Source organism: Pteronotus mesoamericanus, unplaced genomic scaffold (genome assembly GCF_021234165.1).
Source record: "Pteronotus mesoamericanus isolate MK-2021 breed Mesoamerican mustached bat unplaced genomic scaffold, CSHL_Meso_final scaffold_31, whole genome shotgun sequence".
In the NCBI taxonomy this organism is placed as follows: Eukaryota; Metazoa; Chordata; class Mammalia; order Chiroptera; family Mormoopidae; genus Pteronotus; species Pteronotus mesoamericanus.
In genome coordinates, this window is record NW_026555312.1 from 34,190,773 (window position 1) to 34,215,047 (window position 24,275).

The 24,275-nt window shown below is 46.4% G+C and overlaps 2 protein-coding genes across 2 annotated transcripts in view; both read right to left on the reverse strand.

Annotated features, from left to right (window-relative positions):
* The window catches only part of SH3RF3 (SH3 domain containing ring finger 3), a 171,863-nt gene extending 162,299 nt beyond the window's left edge, over positions 1-9,564 (reverse strand). Inside the window, exon 1 of the mRNA XM_054592010.1 lies at positions 9,295-9,564. Coding sequence (XP_054447985.1) covers positions 9,295-9,339 — 45 coding nt within the window. The 5' untranslated portion in view covers positions 9,340-9,564. The remainder of the gene's footprint in view (positions 1-9,294) is intronic.
* A 6,774-nt stretch (positions 9,565-16,338) lies between these two features.
* Positions 16,339-24,275, reverse strand: part of LOC129085601 (E3 ubiquitin-protein ligase SH3RF3-like) — a 240,523-nt gene continuing 232,586 nt past the window's right edge. Inside the window, exon 2 of the mRNA XM_054592009.1 lies at positions 16,339-16,464. Within this exon, the coding sequence (XP_054447984.1) occupies positions 16,447-16,464 (18 nt within the window). The 3' untranslated portion in view covers positions 16,339-16,446. The remainder of the gene's footprint in view (positions 16,465-24,275) is intronic.

Sequence of the window (24,275 nt, forward strand, 5' to 3'; positions counted from 1 at the left end):
AATGACTGTTTTTTATAGCTGATCACATCAGTTCTCAAAAACCTGAAACCAGTGCTTTCAGGAGGACAAGGAAAGGGGAAATACCTGTTCCGCAGCCTCTTTGGAACATTAAGACACTTAGTGAACTTCCAATGTGACAATGGCAAGACCCACATACATGAGTTGGGCACGAGTTTTCAGTTGCTGTTTCAGGGAGAATGATAGCCCCTGCAGCCACACGCAATGTGGTGGGGCTGCAGGCAGTCTCAGAACAAAGTCCTTTTTCCAAGAAACAAATGGGATGTCCAAGGAAACACCATGTGCCTGGCTTGCTCTATGTCACAGGTCAGCAAACATTTCTAGAATGAGCCAGATGGTCAATATTTCAGGATTTGCAAGCCATACTGTCACTGTCACATACTCAACTCTGCTATTTTCATGTGAAGGTGACCAGAGAAAATATGTAAAGGTAGGAGCCTGGCTGTGGATCAAGAAAACTTTATTTACAAAAACAGCAGCAGGTGAGCACACTTGGCCTGTAGCTTACCAAGCCTTGCTTCATGTAGATGAATAAATACATTCTAACTAGATCCACAGACACAGCTGACAGTTGGGAGGGGCAAACAAATTTCTGGGCCAAGATGGCAGCAGTGAAGATTTTATGCATGAAGGTTGTTTTCAGGACATGACTTCACTCTTAAATGCATAATTTGATTTAATTTCTAGGATTCATGTAAACTGTTCATTATGGGCTGTGGGTCAGTAGACTTCCATATGTTGTTTCCCGTATTCTCCTAAGTGTCCAAGCTTTGAAAATACACCATACACCATCATCATATGGCAGCCGCTCTGCATTGTGTACACGCAGCCTCAGGATGGTCCAAAATGATTGTAAGTCTGGGCCATGAACATAATGTGGTTATTAAAAACAATAGCCTTTTTTCCCAAGGCCCCGTGGGTAATACAGTTGCAAAGAATTCAGGTGCCATGATAGTCCCACCCCATAAGAGTCCTTTATACTACATCTGTAATTAATTTACCTAACTCTCCTGAAGTCTGTGCATTCCTTTCTACCTGGGGAAAAGCAGGGCTGTAAATAGATGGATTCTGTGAAGGACAGAAGCTGCAAGCGGAGCATTGACCTGCTGGGAAGCTGGCATGGCTACCCCACAGAAGCCTCTGGATGCCACTAATGGTGACTGGTAGAGCACACTGTCCTTCAATACTGTTTCAAAGGTACATCTCAATAAATGTCACAGCTGATGTGTCAAGGGCTCAGCTTGAAACTATGTTCACTGAAAACCTTGGACAGTTCCTTCAGAGTAGCTCTGGATAAACCAACATCTGAAGGCCCACTATTTTACCCTCCTAAACAAGCCATGTGGCAACATCACATATAAAACACTTAGAAGCAGTCCTCAAAGAGCCGTGAGTAGTAAGCAAACCACTATCCTGGAGTGCTCTCCAGCTCCTCCATGCTCCTCCTTCACCTGAGTCAAGTGGTTTCCAAGAAGCTGCAAGGGAACCAGAGCAAGAGGCAGAGATAGCCCCTTTACAGCCTGAGCATTGCTGCATCCTGCCTGACAAGGCCATGGCCACGGCTCTACTCCCTGCAGTGTGACTGGGGACCAGGTCTTCTCTCTGACAGCAGTGCCTCATCAGAATGCAAGCCAGGCACAGAGAGAGCTCCCAATTCACTCTGTTTCGCAGAAAGAAGGGAAAATTTTAAAGGGAAAAGCTCAAACATTCCCTCAACCTTTTGCCAAAGAAATGACACAAAACTGTTCATTTCTCTGATAGTTGTGGGCAATTCTAAGTGAGGCTCTTAATGGAATCCTGGCTGCCAATGATCCCCCACAGTCCTGCTGAGGTCTCAGATGGCTGTGACTTTCCAGAGCCCAGGGGCTTTCTCCTGTTGTCTGTGTGGATTCACAGGTGCCAGAGGCCTAGAACTCCTCAGAAAAAGGTAACAAACACTTTATGAGTGAGGCAGACCTGCCAGGGGCTCTCAGTGCTGAGGAGAACCTGCAGCCACAGGGTGGGCCCAGGTAAAAGTGGAGAGGTCAGAGGTCAAATGTCATACCCTTCTCAGTGCTTGGAGCTCTCCCCATTACAGACACACACAGTAACTCAGGCTCTGCACACATATACACAGCACATGTACACACACACACACACACACACACACACACACACCCTCCAGCAGGGTGGGGTCTCAGCTGCCATGAAGATACATCTCCTAGTCTGCCCACTGTGGGCAGTGTGCACTTGAGAGTGGGACTCTCTGTGCCCACCCAGTGGCCTGGCACCTACCCCAGCACATGGAACACAATTTAGGGTTGATAAATGTCTTTAGAATGAATAAATGCACCAAGGAGTATGGAATAGAATAAACTGACACTCTCCTTAGTAAGACCAGCTGACCCCTGCCCAGGCCAAGGCCAAGTGCCTGCTTAGCCTCACTGTCAAATATGTATTCAGAGTCCTGTGTGCTCTTCACTGACCATGCTGGGGACAGATGAGGAATAGATAATGGATGACCCCATCCTCTGGGAGCCTGCGTCCCAGCCAGGATGCACAGACAATTGTCATAAATACCTTCTTGGGAGCAGTGAATGGGAATGTGGAGAGCTGGTAAGGGGTTCCATCACAGGGGTCAGGGCACTCTGAGGGGCATGCAGACAGGAGGAGGACATCAAGACCTGCAGAGACAGCTTCAAAGGCTCCGTCAGGGCCTGCCATGTGGGCTACAGAGAAGGGGCCTGGATGTTAGCATGGCTGGCAGCGGAGTGAGTCAGGGGCCAAGTGTTAGAAAGAGGACAGGGAGAAGGCAGGTAGTGGGTCAAGCAGGGTCATAGGCAGCACAGACTTTGATGTTGACTCTGGGGAAGAGAGAAGCCATCTGACACAGGGTGAAAAGCTCTTAGGCTCCACCAGCTGAAGGGGAATGGGCTGGGGGCACCCACAAGGGGCCAGGGACAGTGGGGCAGAGTGCACACGGGGTGCGAGGTCTGTCCTATCCACTCTGTAGATTGGTTTGAAAATGCTTCCTAACCAAGCTTCAGATCTATCCCAAGCTTCATCTGCAAATCAACAAGATTTCCATCTCTTGATGTTGAAATAAGGGGTTGGGCAAGGACAGTCTTCAGGAGCTCCCAGGCTTCCTCTTAATCCTGTTCCCTGGTCACAAGTGCCTCTGAATTGATCCCTTGAGTAAAGGCACCTCCTCCACATAGGCCAGGTGGCACTCTGAGGTTGCTCAAGGGCTGCAGCCCAGCTGGAAGGAGGGATCCAGGATCTAAGAGCCAAGAAGGTGACTGAGTTTCTCAGGTAAATTTTTCAGAACAAAGCAGCCTGAGCAGAATGCAGAGCTGAGGAAGAAGAGAAGGAGACGACAGAGCTCCCAGCTTTCCTGGGGCTCATCGGCTTTGGTCCATGGTCACCAAGTTCCTGAGTGTTCCCAGCCCTAAAACATTCCCAACTTCCCCAGAGGAAGAAGCAGAGATGACATGGTGGGCCCAGGGGGGACCCACTGGTGAGGTCAGCAGCCTTGCCACAGGGTCGAGGAGACTTCCATCCCTGGGCAATTCCCCGAGATCAAACACCAAGAAAATAAGAGCACAGTGGACTAGTCTTGGAATTCTGAGCTCTCCATGTAGCATGTGTCCTAGGAAGGATGTTTATTTCTCTTTGAGAATTCTGGTCTAACACAAAAAATCGTATGCATCTGACAGAACTGCAACTTTCCCTAGAAAAGGAAGAAAGCAGAATGGCAGCAAATATTTATTGAATGCCAATTCTCAGCTCAGCTCTAAATGCCTCTCTTCACTGAATCCTATTATCAACTCCATTTCATAGTTTAAAAAGAGACTCAAAGACTAGGTGAATGTCCCAAAGTCACTGGTGCCAAAGTCACAATAACAAAAAAAAGTATCATAATCTGAATCTTTGTCTACGTGACTCTAGAGTCCAAACCGTCCCCATTTGACTTTTATCTAAGCCTGTCCTCTGGATCAGAAGAGCATCATTTGGGATTAATGCTGGGTTAATTCACAAAGGAATTCAATATTCCCACATATTGAAAATGATGATTAGACATCCAGCAGTACAAGAAGATTGTATGGAATGGTCTTGTGTTGACACCAACATGAGAAAAGTCTGATAGGTCAGAACAAACTGTGATGGAATTTTAAAAGGGTTTCTGCCAACTCAAAGCATCTCTTTGGTACTGGATGGGGAAAGGAAGATAAATGCATGACGGTGATCAGAAAGGAACTTGCCCTGTGTCCACAAGCCCTATGATTTTGTGCATGACAAGCATGATGGGAGGCTAGGGGAATAAGATTCGAGCAAACACAGTGTGAGCCTCAGTTCCCATTGAAAGTTGGGTGCAAAAGTGATTCATCTATGGGCCAGACACAGCCTGAGAAAATCTCATGGCCTTGGAGGAATCTCGAGCATTACTGAGTGACTTCACCAAAGGGCAGCCCCAGGCCTTAATCCGACACAGCTCCCAGCAAGGTGATAAACATGTTTTCAATTCATGGAAAGTTACATGGTCAAGGTTCAATAAATATTGGCTGAATCCTATAGTTGAGTGAAAATATGATAACATGGAGTAAGCTGCCACAAAAAGGAATGGAACTCAAGGTCCTGTCTCCATAGGCCAAGCCCTAAACTCATCTCTTTACTTGCCTCACTTAGCCCTTGACATCCCCAGGATAGGTATCAGTGTCCTAATCTTGAGGATAAGGAACTGGTGGCCCAGTAAAGTTAAGTTTTTTCCTAGGGTCACACAGCTAAGATCCTATGTGGGATCCCCAACTGCACAGTCCCTGCACTAAACCTAATCCCTTCCTGTGGATGAGGAGGGCAGCATGCATTAAGGACTCAGCCTGGAAGGAACCAGCTAACAGAGCCTGGGGACAGTGCACTGCTTTCCTTTAGTCTTTTTATTTCCCCATGTGCTGCTCTGGAGGGTGAGACTACTAAGAAGTTATAAAATAGGCTTTTTATTACTGCTTTTAAAAAAGTAATTATTCATTCCCTTTTTTAAAAATCTTTTTTTTAAAGATTTTATTTATTTATTTTTAGACAGAGAAAAGGAAGGGAGAAAGAGAGGGAGAGAAATATCAATGTGTGGTTGCCTTTTGCATGCTCCCCACTGGGGACCTGGCCTGCAACCCAGACATGTGCCCTGACTGGGAATTGAACCAGTGACCTTTTGGTTCACAGGCCAGTGCTCAATCCATTGAGCCACACCAGCCAGGGCACACTCCCTTCTTAAATGAAACAAAACTTTAGTTTTAGAATGACTTTAATGAATGCAATTTTAACAGAACTGCTCAAAATTCAGCATATAAGGTAAAAATCTTGCTTTGATCCACCTGCTTCATGCCTTAAAAATCAATCAATCTCATCACAGTGATGCCCTTTAAAGGCAAGCAAGCAGCATTATCGATTTTAGAGACCCCTCTTTCCTTGCAGACTCCAGAATGGAGCATATCCAAACAGCAAGATGTTTCCCAAAGGCAAAACCCAGCTGGCTTGATTCAGCAATATGAAAGTATGAGCACTATTTGGTCCCTTGAGGTGTGACATGAACAGAGCAAGCATTGCAGGCATGAGGGAAGGAGCACACTGAAATGCTTATGGAAGGAAAACAGCCAGCAGGCCATGCCAGCAACAGGGGACAGAAACCAAGTGGGAGTAGAAGCATCACTGCACGTTAGCATTGTCCGCTGGAGGCTTCGTTTGGAGATCTTTGGAGGTGAGAGATGCAGGCAGAGCAGGTACTTAGTAGGGCTGCTATGCTCCACCCTAGGCAGGAAATGTGTAAGTGGGTGGTGGCAATAAGGTTATGTGAACATGGCAGGGGTGCTGCAGCATGATTTTTGTTGGGAACTATGACCAAGGACCTCTAACTTTCCACATTTATATCCAGGATTCTTGAAAAACATTCTGAGGTGTGTCCCTACCCACCTGGCCTCCTGTGGAGACAGGAGACCCCAAGAACCACTCATGGCTGCTGTTTCTGCCCTTAAATTTCAACTCAAATGTTACTTCCCTGAAGGGCCCTCAGGACCACACTCCACCTCAATAGTGAAGTCCACTCACAGCCTAGGGAAGGTATAGTGTGAACCTTGTTGCCTTTTTATTTTTGTAATGCAAGTGCCTGAATTAAGCTTTCATTGCCCAGGCATCCATTTCTAAGGCTGTCTGGAACAAACACATTGAAGCCACACAAACTAGGTAAGGAAACAGATTGCCTCCCTGACTAAGGCTCCTGTTTCAGAGACCTTGGCTGATTTCCATACTGACCATTTGGGTTACATGGGTTTCTTTTCTCTTCCCATACTTTAAATTCCCACTCTTAAGTTTTAAATTCACCCTTAAAGAGTGAGCCCTTGAAACCCTAGCCTCCTACCCTTGACCTGAATAAAAGCAGAGCCCCAGACCCATACACTCTTTCTCTCACCTAAGACGTCACTGTATGTAATAAACCTGTGTCTTTTCCAAGTTTCCTGATGGTTATTGCTGAAGGGTGTCATGTAATGATAATAAGAACCACAGGGTTGGTCTAGCCACAATAATGGTTATTGATAGGCTAAAACCAGAACAAAACAACCACCCCATCAACATAATTAAAAATAAAAACAATGCCAATCACAGAGTAACTCTAAGGAAGTCTAACAGAGTTCTAATTATTCCTATGAGGACTACTTTAATTCTTTTTTTGAAGTATCAAATATTAAATTCTCTCACTGAGTATTTAGGAGCACTTATTAAATACCAGATACCCTGGGTGACCAGCATATTTCATTATTCTCTGAAACTGTCTTCTGAACACTTACTCTTTGACTCACTGTTTCCTGTCTCTCCCACTAGATTTCAAGCTCCGGGACAGCAGTAAGGCTGTCTGTGCCCTTCAGATATAGCACAGCTTCTAGTAGTGTGGGGGCTGTTATATTTCTATTAAGTAGACAAATGCCCCTGTGTCTTTTTATCCAGTGGGTTCTGGTCTTCACCTTGGAGCTGAGTGCCCAGGCAGAGGCTGGAAGAATGGAGCCAGTTACAGTGGTGAATGAAAGGCAAGCCTTGGCACCCTGCAGGAGAAGCAGGAGAGGGGGCTCTGGGGCTCTTCAGCTGTCAGTTCTCAGTAAGTCTCCCCCACGAAATTCAAAATTCGGGAGTCTAGACACAAGGTTTAACAAGGGCCCATCCAGATCCTGAGATGTTGCTGGGGTCCCCACTATTGGTCAAAAGAGACAGGAAAGAACATCACAGGATCCCAGAGGGTTCATCTTCAGGGCAGGTTCTTGAGTCTATTGGGCAGAGAAGTGAGCAAGGCAGGGTTCTGCCTGCCTGACACTCAGAGCAGCTTGGCACACTTCCCTCAGACTAAGAGAAAGAGTGAGCAGGGAGAGGGGGGAAGAAGTGGGAGTAAGGAGAGGCTGGATGCCAGAGGACAACTGGAGTTAACTTCAGAAAACCATACAAAAAGGAAGGAAGAAGGAGTTGAATGCAGAATGAAAAACAGATTATTCACTGTCAGGCTGAACAATGGAACAAGACATAAATAGCAGCCATGCACTGGACATGCCATTTTTGCTCAGAAGTAGTGTGCAAAATACCCTAGCAGACCCCTACCCCAGAAAGCTCAGTGCCACAGCCAAGTTGTGCACTGTGCAGATGGAGAGAGACCAATGTCTTGTCAGAAGTGGGAAGAATGTGGGCTTTAAAGTCAGAGATTTGAGTTAGAATTCCAGCTCCGTTATTTACAACTTTCTATTGGGGTGGGGGAGGGGGAGAGAGAGAAGAGGTGGTGGAGGGAGGAAAGGAGGAGGAAAAGGAGAAACAGAAAGACAGAAGAAGGACAGAGAGGCCCAAACCACCAGCCCTGGGTAACAGTGGCAGCCTCTTTGAGCTTTGGTTCCAATAGCAGGAAGACAGTGAGGCTGAAAAAAAGGGTTCTATAGAAAGTAACATCATAGGGTGATCCAATCATAAATTCCTAACTGGGCAAGTTCTGCCCAAGTATATAACTTCTTCACTAAAAGGTTTAACTTTGCCTTAAGCCAGCCCTGTCCATTGTTTCTGTGCACCTAGGCTAACGTGCCTTTGAAATAAGCCATAACCAACCAAGACAGCACATAAGCTTGTTAAATATCCTGTAATCCAATCCCACACTTGTTTTCTCCACCTCCATGGAATCTTCCTTATGTCCCCTCCTTAATTCCAAATGCATACAACAAGTTTCAAAACTGTTAATTCTATGAAGCATTTCATATCTTGCTCTTGGCATATGTCTTCAGTTGATAGTAATCACCCTAGCTGGTGTGGCTCAGTTGGTTGGAGCAGTGTCCCATAACTGAAATGTTGCAGGTTCAATCCCAGTTGGGGCAAATGCCTAGGCTGCACGTCTGATCCCCTGCCTGCGTGCGGATGGCGGGCAACCCATTGATGCTTCTCTCTTGCATTGATATTTCTCTCTCTCCCTTCCTCTCTATCTAAAAGCAATGAAAAAGAAAATGTCATTGGGTGAGGATAAAAAAAGAAATTATAAAAATAAAACCTCAGTACAGATAACAAATCCATGGGAAGTGCTTCACTGCCACCCAGTATGAGTAGAAGTGTCAAGGACTCCCTGATGCCCTCCCCTGAAAATAAGGAAAGGCAAGCCCCAGAGATGAGAATGGGGCATAATTTGTCATGCATGTGAAGGGGCCATCAAGGGCTATGGGCTGTCACCTCTGTCCTCTGATGTTTGATAGTCCCCAAGGCCTTTCACTTGCTCTCCTAGGACAACTCCACTGGTAAATACTGTCTAGTTTGTCAGTAACTGGGTCCCTCTAGCAACATTGGGACTTAAGCACACCTGTGCACCCTCCCTCTGGATCTCTAAGAGACAGGGCAGTGACATGCTGGTTTCTGGGCCCAACCACCCAGCCCAGTGGCCTGAAGGGGATCTTTTCAGAGTTTTCCTTGATAAGCCCCTTTCTCAGGATCTGTGAGTCTTAGAAAGACTTCATTCCTCTGCACTGGAGTTACCACTTAGGCACATGGCTCAGGGGACAAAGGTCCTGTTCTGAGAGCACCCTGTCAGCTCCTGGTACAGCCTTGAGTCAGGAGTGTGCCATCTCATTCCAGCCAACAAAACCTCCTGGTGAGGAGACACGACTCCATTTCCACTTAGGGAGGCACAGTGGGGAGGGCAGAACTCAGGCAGAAGCAGGATTCAAATGAGTGGGAAGGTGACCAGGCTCTGGGTTGGGAATTGCTGTATGGCAACTGTGGTCACAGAGGTCACCTTACCTTGGTGAAGGCCAGGCAGTCCTTGTCCTGGTCCCGGTCCTTCATCTCAAAGTCATATAGGGCTTTGCCTTGTGGTGGGGCAGGTGGCAGGGGCCGGAGGCACTGCACGTAGCTGGCTGGCAGGAAGCCATGGGCGCCACCCAGTTCCCCATGGAACCAGTGTTCGTCCACCCTGCGCCTCAGGATGATGATGTCTCCCTTGTTGAACTTGAGATCACCAGGCTCTTTCCCCTCGTAACTGTAGAGGGCTTTGCCATAGGGAAGCTGCGAAGAACTCTGAAAGCAAAACACAACACTGGTTACTCAGCTCAGCCTTATTGCTGCCTGGGCAGCCTGAAGTGTGGGGCTTCCATGTGCAGAATGCCCTTGTGTGGAAAGTCTTTCAAAGAAACAGATACCTTGTCACAGGAACATGCAAGCCTATGGCCCTGCCTAGACAAGAGAGTCCATAAGATGGCCCTGTGATGGTCATTCCCTTTCCAATCATGTATGGGAGTGGCCAGGCACTGCCCTCGGCCTTGTGCATGTATCAGCTCACTGAGTGCTGGAAAGGACTCTGAAGGAGGGGCTAAATCATTTTCATTTATAGTCAAGTGAACTGAGCAGGTAGAGCTTGAAGTCCCACATCTGTAATGATAGGGCAGAATCTACACCTAGGGGCTCTGACTCCAGAATGTTCTCACTCCCTACTCTGTGCTGAATTGATCTCCATTGGGTACTATTTCTATCTGCCAGATTTCCAACAATTATCTTCCAACAAAATTTTCCTTACTTTGTCCATGAAATGTCACAGTAACTCAGATCATGCCTCAAGGGGGGTTTCAAGTTGAGGCAACAGATTCGCACAGACTGTACTGTACCCTTCTCAGTTGTGGCACACATCTATGATGTTCAGCCTCAAGGAACAGAAAGGCTGGTCAGGGAAGGTAGACACCACCCCTGGGACTTTGGTCCACAATACATCATAAGTTCTAACAAATGTTCCTTGGCTGTCACAGAGTCCCTCGACCATGACTCACAGTTTTTTTATGCCTATAGCAGTCTGGTTCAGAAGTACAATTTCAAGAGTATAAAATAGTATCCTCTTAATGTCATGGGATGCTCCTGTTACCCTGTCACGCTAACCTTTCCAAAAGTGATTTGCCATCTTTGGTCTCAAAGAGTGACTAGCTCTGAAACCCAAAGAGAATTCTTGGCAATATTATGCTCTTCAGCAATAAGGTGTCTGTCAAACTACACTGCAACTTGGTGTCATCATCCGCTCCCTGGGCAACTCTAACTTAACTGGACCTGTTTCATAGAGACAAGTGGCCACATGGGTTTCTCTCCCTCTTCTTTAGCAGTGGCCAAAACCCACTCAACTGAGTAAGCTTTGTCAAAGGCCAATTCTTATGCCAAAAACCAAAAATGCTACTATTGTCCTCATGTCAACACCCAACGATTTCCTTAACAGAAGCTGCATTTTCTCACTGGAGCTGCCTAAGCTGAGGATTTCTTTAGTCTTTGAATCAGTCAATACAGGCGCAAAAGCCTGAAGCAGGAGTACATGATAAACCTCCTTCTAGAGGATTTAATTGCATGTTGGCAACTCAGTCTCCCTGCATTTGTGTTTCAGCAATGTCCAACACAGGAGTTAAAAGAGAACCTGGGCAAACTGACGAAGAATCACCACTAACAAATTACATTGGAACATGTGAGGATTTGCAGAACTCAATGGGGAAAAAAAATCACTTTGCTTCCAGTAACACTCATCCTGGCAGGCACTGTACTATATGCACAATAGGCTGTATCGGGCTTCAATTTTAGAGATCTGGGCAAAGGGGTAATTTATAATCCAAGAACTGTGACCATAAAAGAATGAAAGAGGCTGTGGGCTGTGGGCCACACAAAAGCCAGTCAGCACCCAGCCCAAGGATTCCAAATCAAGGACAGTTTTGTCCCCCAGGGGACATCTGACAATGCCTGAAGACATGTCTGGTTGTCACAACTGGGAAGCATTGACATCTAATGTGTAGAGACCAGGGATGTTGCTAAACAGCCTACAGTGCAGGGGATGCTCCCTCTAACCCCCACAAAATAACCCGGCCCAAAATGCCAATTGTGCTGAGGCTAAGAAAGCCTGCTGTAGCCCTTAGGTTAATTCACAAAACAACAGAGTATCTTTTTGTTTTACTTGAATTTGGTGTATCACAACTTTAAAAATTAAATATAACATTTATTTCTGTAATGTATTTTCACTAGTTACCACATGGAGGAGTTGATATACCCATTGAGGTAAGATGAATTAAAGAGCAGAAGAAAAAAAACTTACTGTCAATCTTGAAAACTGGCCTCAACTAGGTACACAAAAAAATGTCAATTTGTCACAGGCCAACTCCATTTCCTTTGGTAGCCAGACTAAGAGGGCCATGATCAAAGTAGTACTGTAAGAGCCATCCGTGCTGAAGCTATTTGGTCCTTTTGCACTGGGCAAGCAGGAGCAGCCACGTGCACTTTTGTGTCAATGCTCTGACTCCCTCTGTGCACTTTCATGCCATTTCTACACATGCACCTCCCTGCCTCCATGTGGAGGGCACACTGGCATTGCTACTCGGGCCTGCCCACAACAGTTCACTAGCTCTGTTGACACAGAGGACACTTGCAAGCACACTTACACTCATGTTGTACAATCCTGGCCCAACATGCTCAGTGAGACTGGGAAGGACCTGGATATAGTGAAGAGAGATCCAGACACTGCCTTGTGGCAGGGCTGGTGCTCTCGAGTAGTATGTCTTCACTGTTTCTGGGAGGCACACACTCCTGACGTTTAAAGGACTCTGTCTTTCATAGATTCTCCAGAGTGAGAATGGCCACATCTGTCTGAGCACTGTAGCCTGAGGCCTTCCAGGGCAGCATGACCACTTTCACGATCCCTCTCTCTATCTGCTCCTATGCTGTGACTCTAAATTCTCTGTGCTTCCAACTTCTCTTGTGAGCAGTGGGCTGTAGACCCTGGGGCGGGGGCGGGGGCAAGGCGGGAAGACACCCACTAAGAGGAGCACCTGGTGGCTAACTGCACTCAAATTTTAAAAAACAGAGCTGAGAGGCTCCTCTCACTTAAACTGCACTTCAGGGAGAAGCCTTAACTGAACTGCTTGCCTGCTCAGCGTTTCTGCCATCCTAGCTATTCCTTATAGAGAAGTTTTTGGAACCCTATTTCAACCAACAGGACTGAGGCTTCCCCATCCTACTGGAGCTGTGCAGTTCTGGCCATAGTGGCTGTATTCTGACCAATAAGGACAGTGCATTCTGCACCAGTCAAACTGAGTGAATTTGAAGTCCTCATTTGCAGGAAGATAAACCAATCAGTGACCAGGGGCAGGGACTTCTGTCCATATAAGTCAACTTGCCTCTGGCTCCACTGAGCACAGCTTCCCTTTCCACCAAATACTGAAGAGTGCTTCTCCCTAGCTGAGCTGAAACACACCAGACCAGTGCAGGCCAGGGAAGGCCAGCATAGTACAAAGAAGACCACTGAGAAGTAGAGCTCTCTAGCTGGGGAAGAGCCTGGGCCCAGGGCTACCTCACAGCCATTCTGTTTTCACAGCCATCTTGTATCACAGTTGAGCTGTTTTCCACTGAATAAAGTTTCCTTTTTCACTGTACCCCAAGCTGGGGATTTCTATTGGTGTTGAATTGGTGCCAACAACAATTAGTTGACACGACTTATGTCAATCTAACTGCCTTGAGGTGCCACAGCTGTCCCTAAAGCCCACACCCCCCGATTTCCTCATCCTGGCTGTGGAATCCCCCCCACCATCATTAAGCAAGCACCCTCTGTTTTCCCAAGTCTGTCTTTTCCTTCGGTCTCGGTGTTCATCCTCAAATCCTGTAGATTCCACATCTAATATCTCACCAAGAGACCCTGACACACTTCCACTTCCACCTCCCTGCCCTTCATTTCTCCTACGTAGACCATTGCACATCTCCACCTTTAGGTCCTCAACATGAGGCTAGCAGCCCAAACACAGAGCTGATCTTACCACCTTGCTGCTTACCTACCTATCTACTGTCCTCTGAGAGGTAGCATGGAACCCAAGGCTCTTTATGCCGACCTCAGAACAGCTCTGAGCCACAGCCCTTGGCACTCCTCCCTCCTCCTGTGCCTCGGCACAATGGGCAGCATCCTTATTCAAAAGGAGCGTGTGTTTCTAAACTGTCCTGGTCTTTGCTACTCTGGTCTTGGGAGCCTTTGGCCCATAAATCCCCCCACTGCATCAGCCCTATTCCGCCAAGGCTCCAAACACTGTGCTGTGTTTGCCTGACAACCTCGGAACCAAGGATAGTTCCTCTCACATGGTTGGTGCCCTACATATATTTTGTTAATTCAAATATGCTCAGGTTATTAATGTGGGTGGGGAGCGGGAAGAGTAAGAAATGACAGACAGATCTGACATGGTAACCCTGTAAACCAGCATGTCTCACATATGTCCAGGAAAAAGGTGCTAGTCCCAGCTCTGCACAGAGTGGGCAAGAGCCGGTGTCCTAGCATGGGAACCAGGGAAGGACTAGGCCAGGTTCTGAAGTGCAGAAGCAGGGGTTGGAGTAGACAGCACATGGCCCTCACCACAGCTCCTCAGGCAGCAGAGAGAGGGCTAACAACCCCTTGGTAGGTTGGTCAGAGGGCAGGGCTGGGAGCAAGCAAGATAACTGGCTCCATCCATGTCTAGTTAGACAGTTATGCTCTGCAGCTTCCATTGGGGTATGAAGGGTAGAGAGAGGGAGATACCCCACCTCACTAATACCCCCTGAAATGCCAAGATCAGCATCTGATAGAACAAAACTGAAAGGGGCAGTAAACCTTTGTAAGATGCAGAACACATTTTGGAGGGCAAAAAAACCCGAAGCCAGAGATGATGCTGAGAGATATATTATCCAGGAGGTCAGGACCTGGTTCTCGCTTTTGGGAAATGCTGGGAAATGGTGATGCTGAGCACCTCCATGACACATTTTATTTTCAAAGCCCTTTATAAGGTTAACTAATTAGTCCATGACTAGGGCCCAGAGGCAAGCAAATGCTATTATGAGGCAGGGGCAGGGAAAAAATAAAAGGAACTCTGAAATCCCAGCCTCCATAACCCAGCCAAGGAAACTGAGTGGGTTTTTCTGCAGCCATTTCCTTCCTGCCCCCTGGTGGTCCTCATAACCTCTCTCACACTGTGTATGTTGCCCTTTTGAGGAACTGATTTCAAATACTGTCACCAAGCCACCATTGTATTATGTGGGCTCATGACATTAAAGAAAAGAAATGGAAAAAAAAGGGATGTACATCTGGGATGCCTACGGGATAATTAATACCAGCCACTTCTGCAAGGCATTAATAATAATTAAACTTTTAATGTCAATTTTATGGCTCATTACTCAGATGTAGCACACAAACATTACTGTGGGCTCAATGTTCTCCCTGTGGAGACATGGGTGCTAGTGCATGTACAGCAGCCATCTTGTGAGATCAGCGCAGCAGTGATATTTAACAAATGTGCCTCCCTTCCACCAGGCTGCCAATGCGGAGTGGCGGTGAGGGTGGGCACCACAGCTGGCCCATGTGAACAAGAGGCTTTGGCTAGGTCAGGCATTCTCTGCTCTTCCAGCAAACCAGGATGAAGAGTGTGGACAAAGAACTCACTCATTTTCTAGACACCAAGGACAACCCAATCTCCCTCACCAAGTGCTTTCCACATAGCATTTTCTTGGATCTAACCACCTGTTACCAGTGGAGATCCCCAGACTATTAGCCCCACCAGGATAGACACTGTGCCGTCTTTTGTTACATGTTGCATCCCCGCCCCTGGCCTGACAGAGGTCACCTATTCAAAATACCTGTTGAATGAATGTACCTATGAACTCTTAAGATCAACTCCATGAAATTAGGGCCTGGGCAAACAGCCTCTGGCTGGAAGAACCTTTCCTGCACATTATTTTTCCCAGGATGTGAGGTTCGGGGACCATGTAGCTAAAGATCCTGCTGCTAACAGTGGCTGGGTCTGATGAATGGGGGAAATCCTACTAATTGCTCCATGAAAAGTAAAAGAAACAGCTGGAGGAATCAGCCTGAGCAAAGGAATGGAGTTAGAGACAGACACCGGCTTGCCTCCCACAGAACATAACAGAGTTGACCGGTATGGGGGAAATGAATCCTGGAGAGTTTCAGAGACAGTTAACAGACCAGAGAGGACACTGCCCAACCACAAACAAACCAAGCATCGCAGGGTCTATGAAAGTGGCAGACAACTAATTGCTCCCCAGCATCCAGGTGTTCCTTCTTCCTGTCAGTGAGAATATTCCAAGTTTCAACTGGGATCAAGGTCACCCAGCTAACAGCTTGATCTTCCAGCCTCATGTGCACAGCTCCATGGCCATCTGTCAAAATTTTAGTCAATGGAGTGCAAGTGGAAGTGATCTGTACCAATCCTGGACCCGGACTGTGTTTTGTAATGACATTTATATGGAAATTCCACTTCCTGCCCCTCCCCTCCCATGGACTGGACAGCAGTGTTGTGAGGGGAGCCAGATTCTTCCACACAAAGATTACATACACTCAGATTGAAAGATGGAAAGAACCTGGGTTCCTGGATGACTTTGTAGAAGAGAGTCCTGAACTGTGACTTGAGAAGAAAGAAACTTTATCTTATTTGAGGCACTATGTTTTGGGATCTTCCTATAAGCAGCTTAGTCTGTATCTTGACTAATCCAGGAAGCTAGAGGTCAGATTTATGGTTTCTTTAGCTTATAAACCATTTTCAAGCCAAAGTACTTCATTATCGCTGTGGAGGATACTATGCATGTACTTTCCTTTTAGAACAGTACTTTTAATATGAGCCCTCTCAGATACAGAATAACATTGAAAGCATGGTTTCTTGGCTTTATCGTGTGCTAAATGATGTATTTAACCAGAATGTCACCATCTTCTAGCTTACAAATTAATCTGTGATCCAGTTGTTGCTACTCCACCTAGGAGGTTCCCAGGTTTTAGTTTTACAGCAGTTACATTTCAAGTTCCTTCTCTCTTTCTCATTAAAAGTTACCTTTGGGGTTTCGGACTCCTTCTCTCTTTTATTCTGATGCTTTTCCTTCCCCAGATTTTCATACTCATTCTTCCAATAATGTAGGCTCCTACGCCAGGCTCTTAGGCTACAAGGGAGTAAGACATCCTTTTATTCAGAAGGTCGCTGAAAAGGACAACAAAAGTGAAATGCACAATTTGTCCCAAACACAGGTGGGATGAACACACCACTAAACAGTTATCGCATGATGCGATTGTGAAGATACAAGCTGCATACAACCAAAAACTGCCTTTAGCTGAGTTCCTGGTTTCAGCAAGATTAGGTAGGATGAAAAGCAGATGTATATCTTTTATCGTTCCTTTTTTTGATTTTCCCAGACATTGTTAAATGCCCTCTTCTCAAGTTTGCCTGCATCTCCATCACTGTGGCAGTGAATCTGCTGATGTTAGTGGTATTTTGCTAGAAGCTGGAAGGGCTAAACCTCCCATTCTGAAATGTTAAGAGAAATTGGGTTTTAAAAAGGCTAGTTTTGCCTTAGAGACATTGGGTTTCTCTGGCCTGGATGTAAGCGTGAAGCTCTTGGGTTCCTCCAGATGAATCTTACTATAAAAGCAATGTGACTCCTCTGCCATATACAGGATGTGGCTCCGACATCTTCTCAAATGAGCCAAATACAATTTTATAAAACCATTATGTCAAAGAAATGAACCTTTTTCAAACCAGCACTCTCCTCTTCAAGGAATTGATGTTTAAAAAACCCTAATTTACCCTTCTAAGGATGTAAAACCAACTTCTAAGTCACTCACATACTGTTACGTGGAAGGAGGAGAGACTGGGATCAAACCAAGTCTAGCTTGGAGAAGACGAGGTCCTATATGACATGTGATCTGAAAACATACTAAGGAAACTATTCTTAGAAAAGGTTACTCCTGAAGAGGAAATAGGTCAGTTAGGAGTTTTTTGCTGTGATTTGTTTTTTTTTTTCCATTTGGGGAGATATTTGCAGTCAACATTATCAAGAATGAAGATAATTCTGTGGAAGGCATGCATGCACAGACATGTTGAGCCTTGGATCAGAATTATACTGATAAGCTCCCAGGTGATGCCCCATCCTTGAGGAGAATTTGGCTGCCTGCTTGCTCACACAAGGATGCACAGTGGCTGCAGTGCTCTTGCCCGGGCCAAGATCAGGAGCTCACTTTTTACTGTTCACATGAAGAGAAACAAGTGGAAGCCTGAAGTCAGCAAACAATGAGAGACCCAACTATGCCCAGCCCAAGACTCAGCTGGCCCCAGCTCTGTGCTGCCTGTCTGTCCACACTGAGCCTCAGGTATACACACTGGTGTGTGTCCCTTCTCCTTTGAGACCACAAGATCTGCACAATCTGGGCAGCTCCTCACAACACACAATTGCTTTCCTGAGCAGTAGGGTTTTCAAAGACTACTGCTTTGACAGTGTTTCTGTAGGACTGCTAGAACACACTGCTGCATTCTGGCAAACCACAGCTCCACAAACCTCTCTGTTTTACCAGCAATCTCTGTTTCTGTTTTGTAAGGATAAAGGTTTCCTAGGAGAAGCTTCTGGGGAATTCTTGTGATATTCAACTCTGGATTATCCATGCTGCAGTGGGTGAGAGTTCATACCTAGCTGTGAACTCCTTAGTGTTAAATTTTAACAGGCCTTTCAGCCTTCCTAAGTGAACTTCTTTCTGTGTCCCCCAAAGGGCCTGGGACGCACAGCTTGCTGAGCTGTTAGCACATGGTAACCATCCCATTTTCTTTCTCTCCTCCCAACCCAAGGAAAAAGAGCAGTGGAACAGCCTGAAGTCATGCTAGGATGAGAAGGTTCTATGAAGAAGAGAGCAAAGGGAGCTGAACAAGGAGGCTCCATGAAAGGAATGCCATAGGTGCCCTGGGCCAGGGGGGCATGTGCCACTAGGCAGAGCAGAGTGGCACCATGAGGCCAACCACCACCAAGAGTTATGGTGGGAAAGGAGACATGGAGTGGTGCATCCTTTCACTGAAATCAAACTGTACATGCCCAGGGTCTCCCTGAGTCAAAGAAGAACCTGCCTTCCACCTTTGCCTGGGAGAGGCAGAATTTGACCAAGCAAATGGTCAGCTTTGGGGTACAGGGCCCTGTGTAGGAGCATCAGGCTTTCCCATAGCCACTTTGGCTTCCAAACTTCTCCAGGTGGCCGTGTAGCTGGACATCCAAGTGTGACTTCCTGACTCCCCTACCTTCAACTCCACCATTGCGTTCTGCCCCCCTTTAATTTCATAACATATCTTCACTAAGAGCTTGAAAGTTCAAAGGGTAACAAAGTAAAGTTTTGAGCCCTCGAGCAATTTCTTATTCTACTTGTGCATCCCTGTGTTCTGTCAGACACAATAATATCTCCCCAAAGCTCCTGCACCAGTCCTACTCACTGCCCTGCCACCTATGAACCATACCAGGCTCTCCTGACACCTTCTGCCTCTGTGGCCTTACAGTGCTCCAGAGGCCCCCTGCCCTGGGAAGTATGATGGCCCAGGAGCCTGTGCATCATTGAAGGACCTTCCCTAAAGTGTGTGTTTTCTAACATCTAGTTCAAGAAGGATATCAAGGATAATTCTGTTCTGATAACTATGTAAAAATGAAATAATCAGAATTGCCTGAAGAAGTTTTAACACTGGGGTTGGTAGTCTCATATCTAGGTCTAGGTCACTAGTATTTTTTTTAACTTTATTTTTATTGGCCGTTAAGTACATTTTGTAATTATCTGGTTAGAGATCAGAATGCCTAGTGTAGGCCTTTGGGACCCACATTCATACCCTTTACTGAGAGGATGGACTGTCTCTCTCTCTCTCTCTCTCTCTCTCTCTCTCTCTCATCATGATTCACACATAATCTACCCACCACACACAGAAGTTTATTGTTCTGACATCAGTGAGAAGAGAGGAAAGGTGAATGAAGATGAACATATCAGAGATTAGCATAAATCAGGAGTTAGCAAACCATGGCCCCAGGACCAAATCCATCTTGCCTCCTATCTTTAAGCTGTGCCCATCCATTCACAACAGCAGAAACCACAGTGAATGCAAAGCCAAAACATCTGCTATCTGGCCCTTCACAGACAAAGTCTGACAACTCCTGGAATAAAATGTCAAGATTGGCAAAGGCCCCAGGTCAGATGTTTGCACATTCTCCCCTCACTACAGGGGAAAGGAGGACAGCTGTAGGACCCCTCTGTGTCAATGGAATGTGTGTTACATTTAAGAGCAGCACTGCCACTCCTGGTGTCTAAGTAGTGATTTGGGACTCAGGGACAGCCCTGGCTTAATGACGGCCTTGCAATGTGCCTTTTGAAAAAGTGTCTCAATTCTCAGATGCTCTGTTTTCCCATACACCGCAGATAATCAAGTCTGTTCTTCCCTATGTCCTAGTAATGTGAAGAGAATAAAATTGATAATACGTAACAAGCTTTTTGTCTCTTAATGAAGAAAGTGCTATAAAAACCATTATCACAGACTGTTTGCTGAGGCAAACTCATATTGCAGGAGCCTGGATGCTGGTGCTGGGTGTTCAGGAGTTTCTCAGTGTATACAATGGCCAGTGATGATCTGAACTGTCCTCAGGTGGGAGTGGTGAGGACAATGTGCCACCTGGCACCTGTACACTTTGGCTCAATAATGTATCAAGTGAAAGAGAGCCAGCAGCAGCCTAGTGTGTTGTGCCTAGCTGTAACCTCCTCTCACCTCTCACAGGTCTCTGTGAGCTGATTCAGGGTTCCAGTAGTAATTAGCACCTAGCTTCCAAAGGGATGCTCTTTAGCTTGACTTTCACAGCCCCTTCATTAGGACTGACCACCTTCTCTGTAGCTCCCAGGACACTCCACATGCTGCTTCCTGCACTCTCCTGTGACCCAACAAGTCCTCACAGCAACCCTCTACAGTTAGTCTTATGTTATAAGCATGTTACAGACAGAAAACTGAGGCATGGTTAAGTTCAGTAACTTGCCCAGGGTCCCAGGGGTGGGAGGACACTGCAGACCAGGATCAGAGCCAAGAAGGTCTGACTTCTGAGCCTGAAAGCCAACCTGCCACTTATACTGTCTCCTAAAAAGAACAAGGGACATGATCACTTATTTAGCTGCTTCTCCATGCTAGACACTCCAGATACTCAATTTACTGCTCACAGCTACCCTGTGAGGTTGAAACTATTATTGTCATTTTATAAGTGAGAAGAATGAAGAGAAGCAAGCAAGTTCCTTGATGTCATGGGGCTCGTAAGAGCTTGTTCAGCTCTTAACCACCAGCCTGCCTCCTCACTCTCCCAAAGTGCAAGAGGAGACCCATGGAGCCCTAATAATTGCTCATGTAGCATGGAATGAAAAGGAACAGTGTACATTGATTATCCCTTAGGGCAGAAAAATCCAGATCTGTGTCTGTATTAATCCAATTTGGAGAACCCGTTTTTCCACTTTGGTGTGGACCACACCCACATTGGGAGCCTCCTGGCCTCTACTGCTCCTTCCCACTCCTCCCCAGGCCCCATTCATCTGCAGGGCCCTGCATCCCCAAGCCCTACCCTTGCTGTTCAGGATGGTTCAATGCTCTCCCAGCACTGCCTGTCCCTTTCCTTGCCAGATCCCCTGCCCCTCTGGCTTGAATCAAAGCACCGTGGAAACTGGCTGCCTCACTTTGCCCTTGTCATCAAGGAGCGGGTCACCGGCTCACTCTTCCCACCAGCCACTATTCTTCCTCCAGCCAATAAGGCCTTTACCCTTATTTTTAGGGAAAAGCAATCCAAGGGCAATGTCACACAGAAATCTATTAGACCCACAAAGCAGCATTATTTGCCATGAGAAGGGCTCACAGGGGCCTGAGAGTGGTTAGACTTTTTAACAATCTTAGAAACTTGCTCCTTCTTTAAAACTTTAATAAATTTGCCACTTACCAAATTTATTCTAAGATGTTACAATTATTAATTCATTTAATCTTCATGACAACCTTACGAGGCAAGCATTACTCTTGTGCCCATTTTATAGATGAGGAAATTGAATCAAAAAGAAGCAACTTGTTCAAGGTCACATAGCCAGTCATTATCCTTTATGCTGGGACCAGCAAACTTTTTCTATAAAGGTTTACAGATCATAAACGCAGGAGTGGGCAAAAGTAGGTTTACAGTTGTGAGTTTTGAAAGTTTATTCTTGTATTTTTATTAATTACTATATGATTTATTATTATTATTAACCTACTTTTGCCCATCTCTATTTTAGGCCTTGCAGGCCATAGGTCTCCTGACATACCTACTTAATTTTGCTATTGTAGCCTGAAAGCAGCTATAGAGTCCATAGATTTTACATGAATGAGTGGGTATGGTTGTATTCCAAAACAATTAATTTTTAAAAACAGTCAGTGTGTGGGGGGGGGGGGCGGCAGTGGCCCTCAAGCTGCTCAATGCTTCAAAATGTGATCACATTGAAGTTGTTCTCAAGTCCAAGCTAATGGAGAATTGAGGTAGATTTGTTTTATTTTCAGTTTTTAAAAGCAAAATGTCAACTGACTTTCTTAAAATATGATACTCAAACTGATGCATTAAATTGGTTCTATGTAGTTATTTTGAGCATTTCAGAAATACAAGGTAATTATTAATATGTCTAACAAGGATATGTTGGGGATTTTTAAAGGTAAAATTAATCACCCTTCACTTGAACCACAGGCAGGGGTTGAACTTAGTGCCTGAACTTGACATACATCGACAAAGTTCATCATTTTTCTCTGAGGTGCAGGCCTGGCACAGGCTACCAACAATTCTGAACCCTAAGCAATGGACTTAGGAAACAAGCACAAGGCTCTGAACTGCGGTCTCTCCTGGAATGTGCTCCAGGTACTGTGACCCATCCCTGTGGCCATTTCCATTCCTGGCAGAGCCATATCTGCAGCAAACAGACCAGAGCAGAGAGCTGCTGCTCCAGCCTGGCTGGGCTCTGATTTTGCTCAGCTTCCACAGAAACCCAGGCTGAGAGTGAAGCCTGCCCCAACCAGGAGAGGTATAAATGACCTCAAGGCTGCAGTGTGAGGGATGGTCAAAGCTGTGCTTTCACAGCTCATGTCCAACCCAGCAGAACAGCTCAAAGAAGCCCATCAGTTCCTGATTACTTATTCTGTATCACAAGAAATACTTTAATGCATCTGTAAGGATACAACAGGCCCTGTAAATTCAAAAGCATGACCCACAGTTCTATTTCTGCTGCCCATGGAGGCACAATAACCTCTGAGGGTCTGTAAGAACTGCTCAGCAGAGTGACATCCATGTCCCCATGGCCCACTGGGCAGATTGGAGTTCCTTTGCCCATTTCCAGCAGCCTCAGCCTCCTTAGCACCAAAGGAGAGCTATCAATGGCCTACCAACCAAACTAAAAGCAGAACAGTCTTGGTCCAGCAGGAGTTGGAGTGGGGTTAGGGGAGAAGGCTCTGTCATTCTGTCCTACACACAGTCTTAGGAATTAGCAGGGGTCAGAGGCAGTGTTAAGGAATGTCACGCCACTCCTGCCTGGCTCAGACCCCTTGGCCCTGCAGGAAGACCCACATGCTGCATGCTGAGCCAGAGAAGCTGCCCGTTTGTCAGAGCAGAGCTGTAGATTGAGAGGGCAGCAGCCCTGGGTGGAGTTCTTGGCCTTCATGATACCTTGTGCAGAAATGGAGCCAGGAGCACAAATACTCACAGGGTAGAGCTGGGGTGATGAAGGGGAGACAGAAGACACTCAAGCTGCCGTACCGTGAAGTCAGAGGCCAGGAAGGCTTGACCCAGGTCAGACACAGGCAGCCTGAGGGAGGGCTCAAAGATTCACCTACTTGCCTCTCATGGGTAAAGAAGAATCTCTTCTGCTAATGTTCACTGTCAGCTGTGGCCAATCAGTACACTAAACAAAAGCACTGAAATAACTGGCATAAGTCATGCTATCTTCCCATTTAGATGAAGTGGAAAGTCACAGTGTCCCAGCTCCTAGTACTGCTAGGCTCAGCTGGCATCCATGACTAAGCATAGATTGGCACAGCCCCAGGAAGGCCCACAGGAGGTTCTGGCCCAGCTCTGCATGCAGGTCAAGTACTCAGAGCCAGCTGCACCAAGGCCAGCCCAGGCAGAAGAAGCTGCAGTCCTCCCACAGTCTTAACAAAGGACTTATGAACCAGTACATTTTTGAAGAGGAGACATACACAAAATAAATCCTTTAATACCTGAGGCATAAGAGAGTAAGTACTGTGAAGAAAATACTCCAGGAAGAGGTTAGGAAGTTAGACTAGTGTTTGCAATTTCCAATTAGGTGAGTTGGGGCAGAAAAAACTTGAAGCAGGGGGGCCCTGAAGCTTCTGAGGGCAGGAAGAGCCTTGGATGCAAAGATGAGGAGGTCCCTGGCCTTTGAGAAGTTTCTCCTTTCACAATTAAATCAGTGCCTTTATGATGTAAAAAGGAGAGAGAAAAAAAAAAAAAGGAGAGAGGGAGGAGGTGGGAAAGCACACAGCCCCTGGGGTTACTGAAGGCAGCCTCTCAGTCAGAGTGCTGGCCTGGATGGCTACTTGGAGGGGTAGGCTTTGTAGAGGCTGCACAGAGGACACAGGCATAACATGCAGACTCCAACCAGCTTCCTCAATTATGCAGGCTCTGTGTCCAGCATCAGGAGGCAGGCTGAGGGCTGTGGCATCTCCAGGCTTCCTGATAGCAAGTCCTGCAGCCCTCCTCACGACCGTGGACAGTAAGAAAGTGCCAGGAAGTCTCCCACATTGCCCAAGTCAGTAGGGATGATTCTTACATGGGCATGCAAAAAACTAGAAGGATGAACGGATAGGACCTAAGTACACAAAAAGCTAGCAAGATAATTGAATAGAAAGTCCTCCCCTACTCATAATTGTGGGACATGAGTCCACCATTCTACTAGGTCCCAGTCCCAGCAC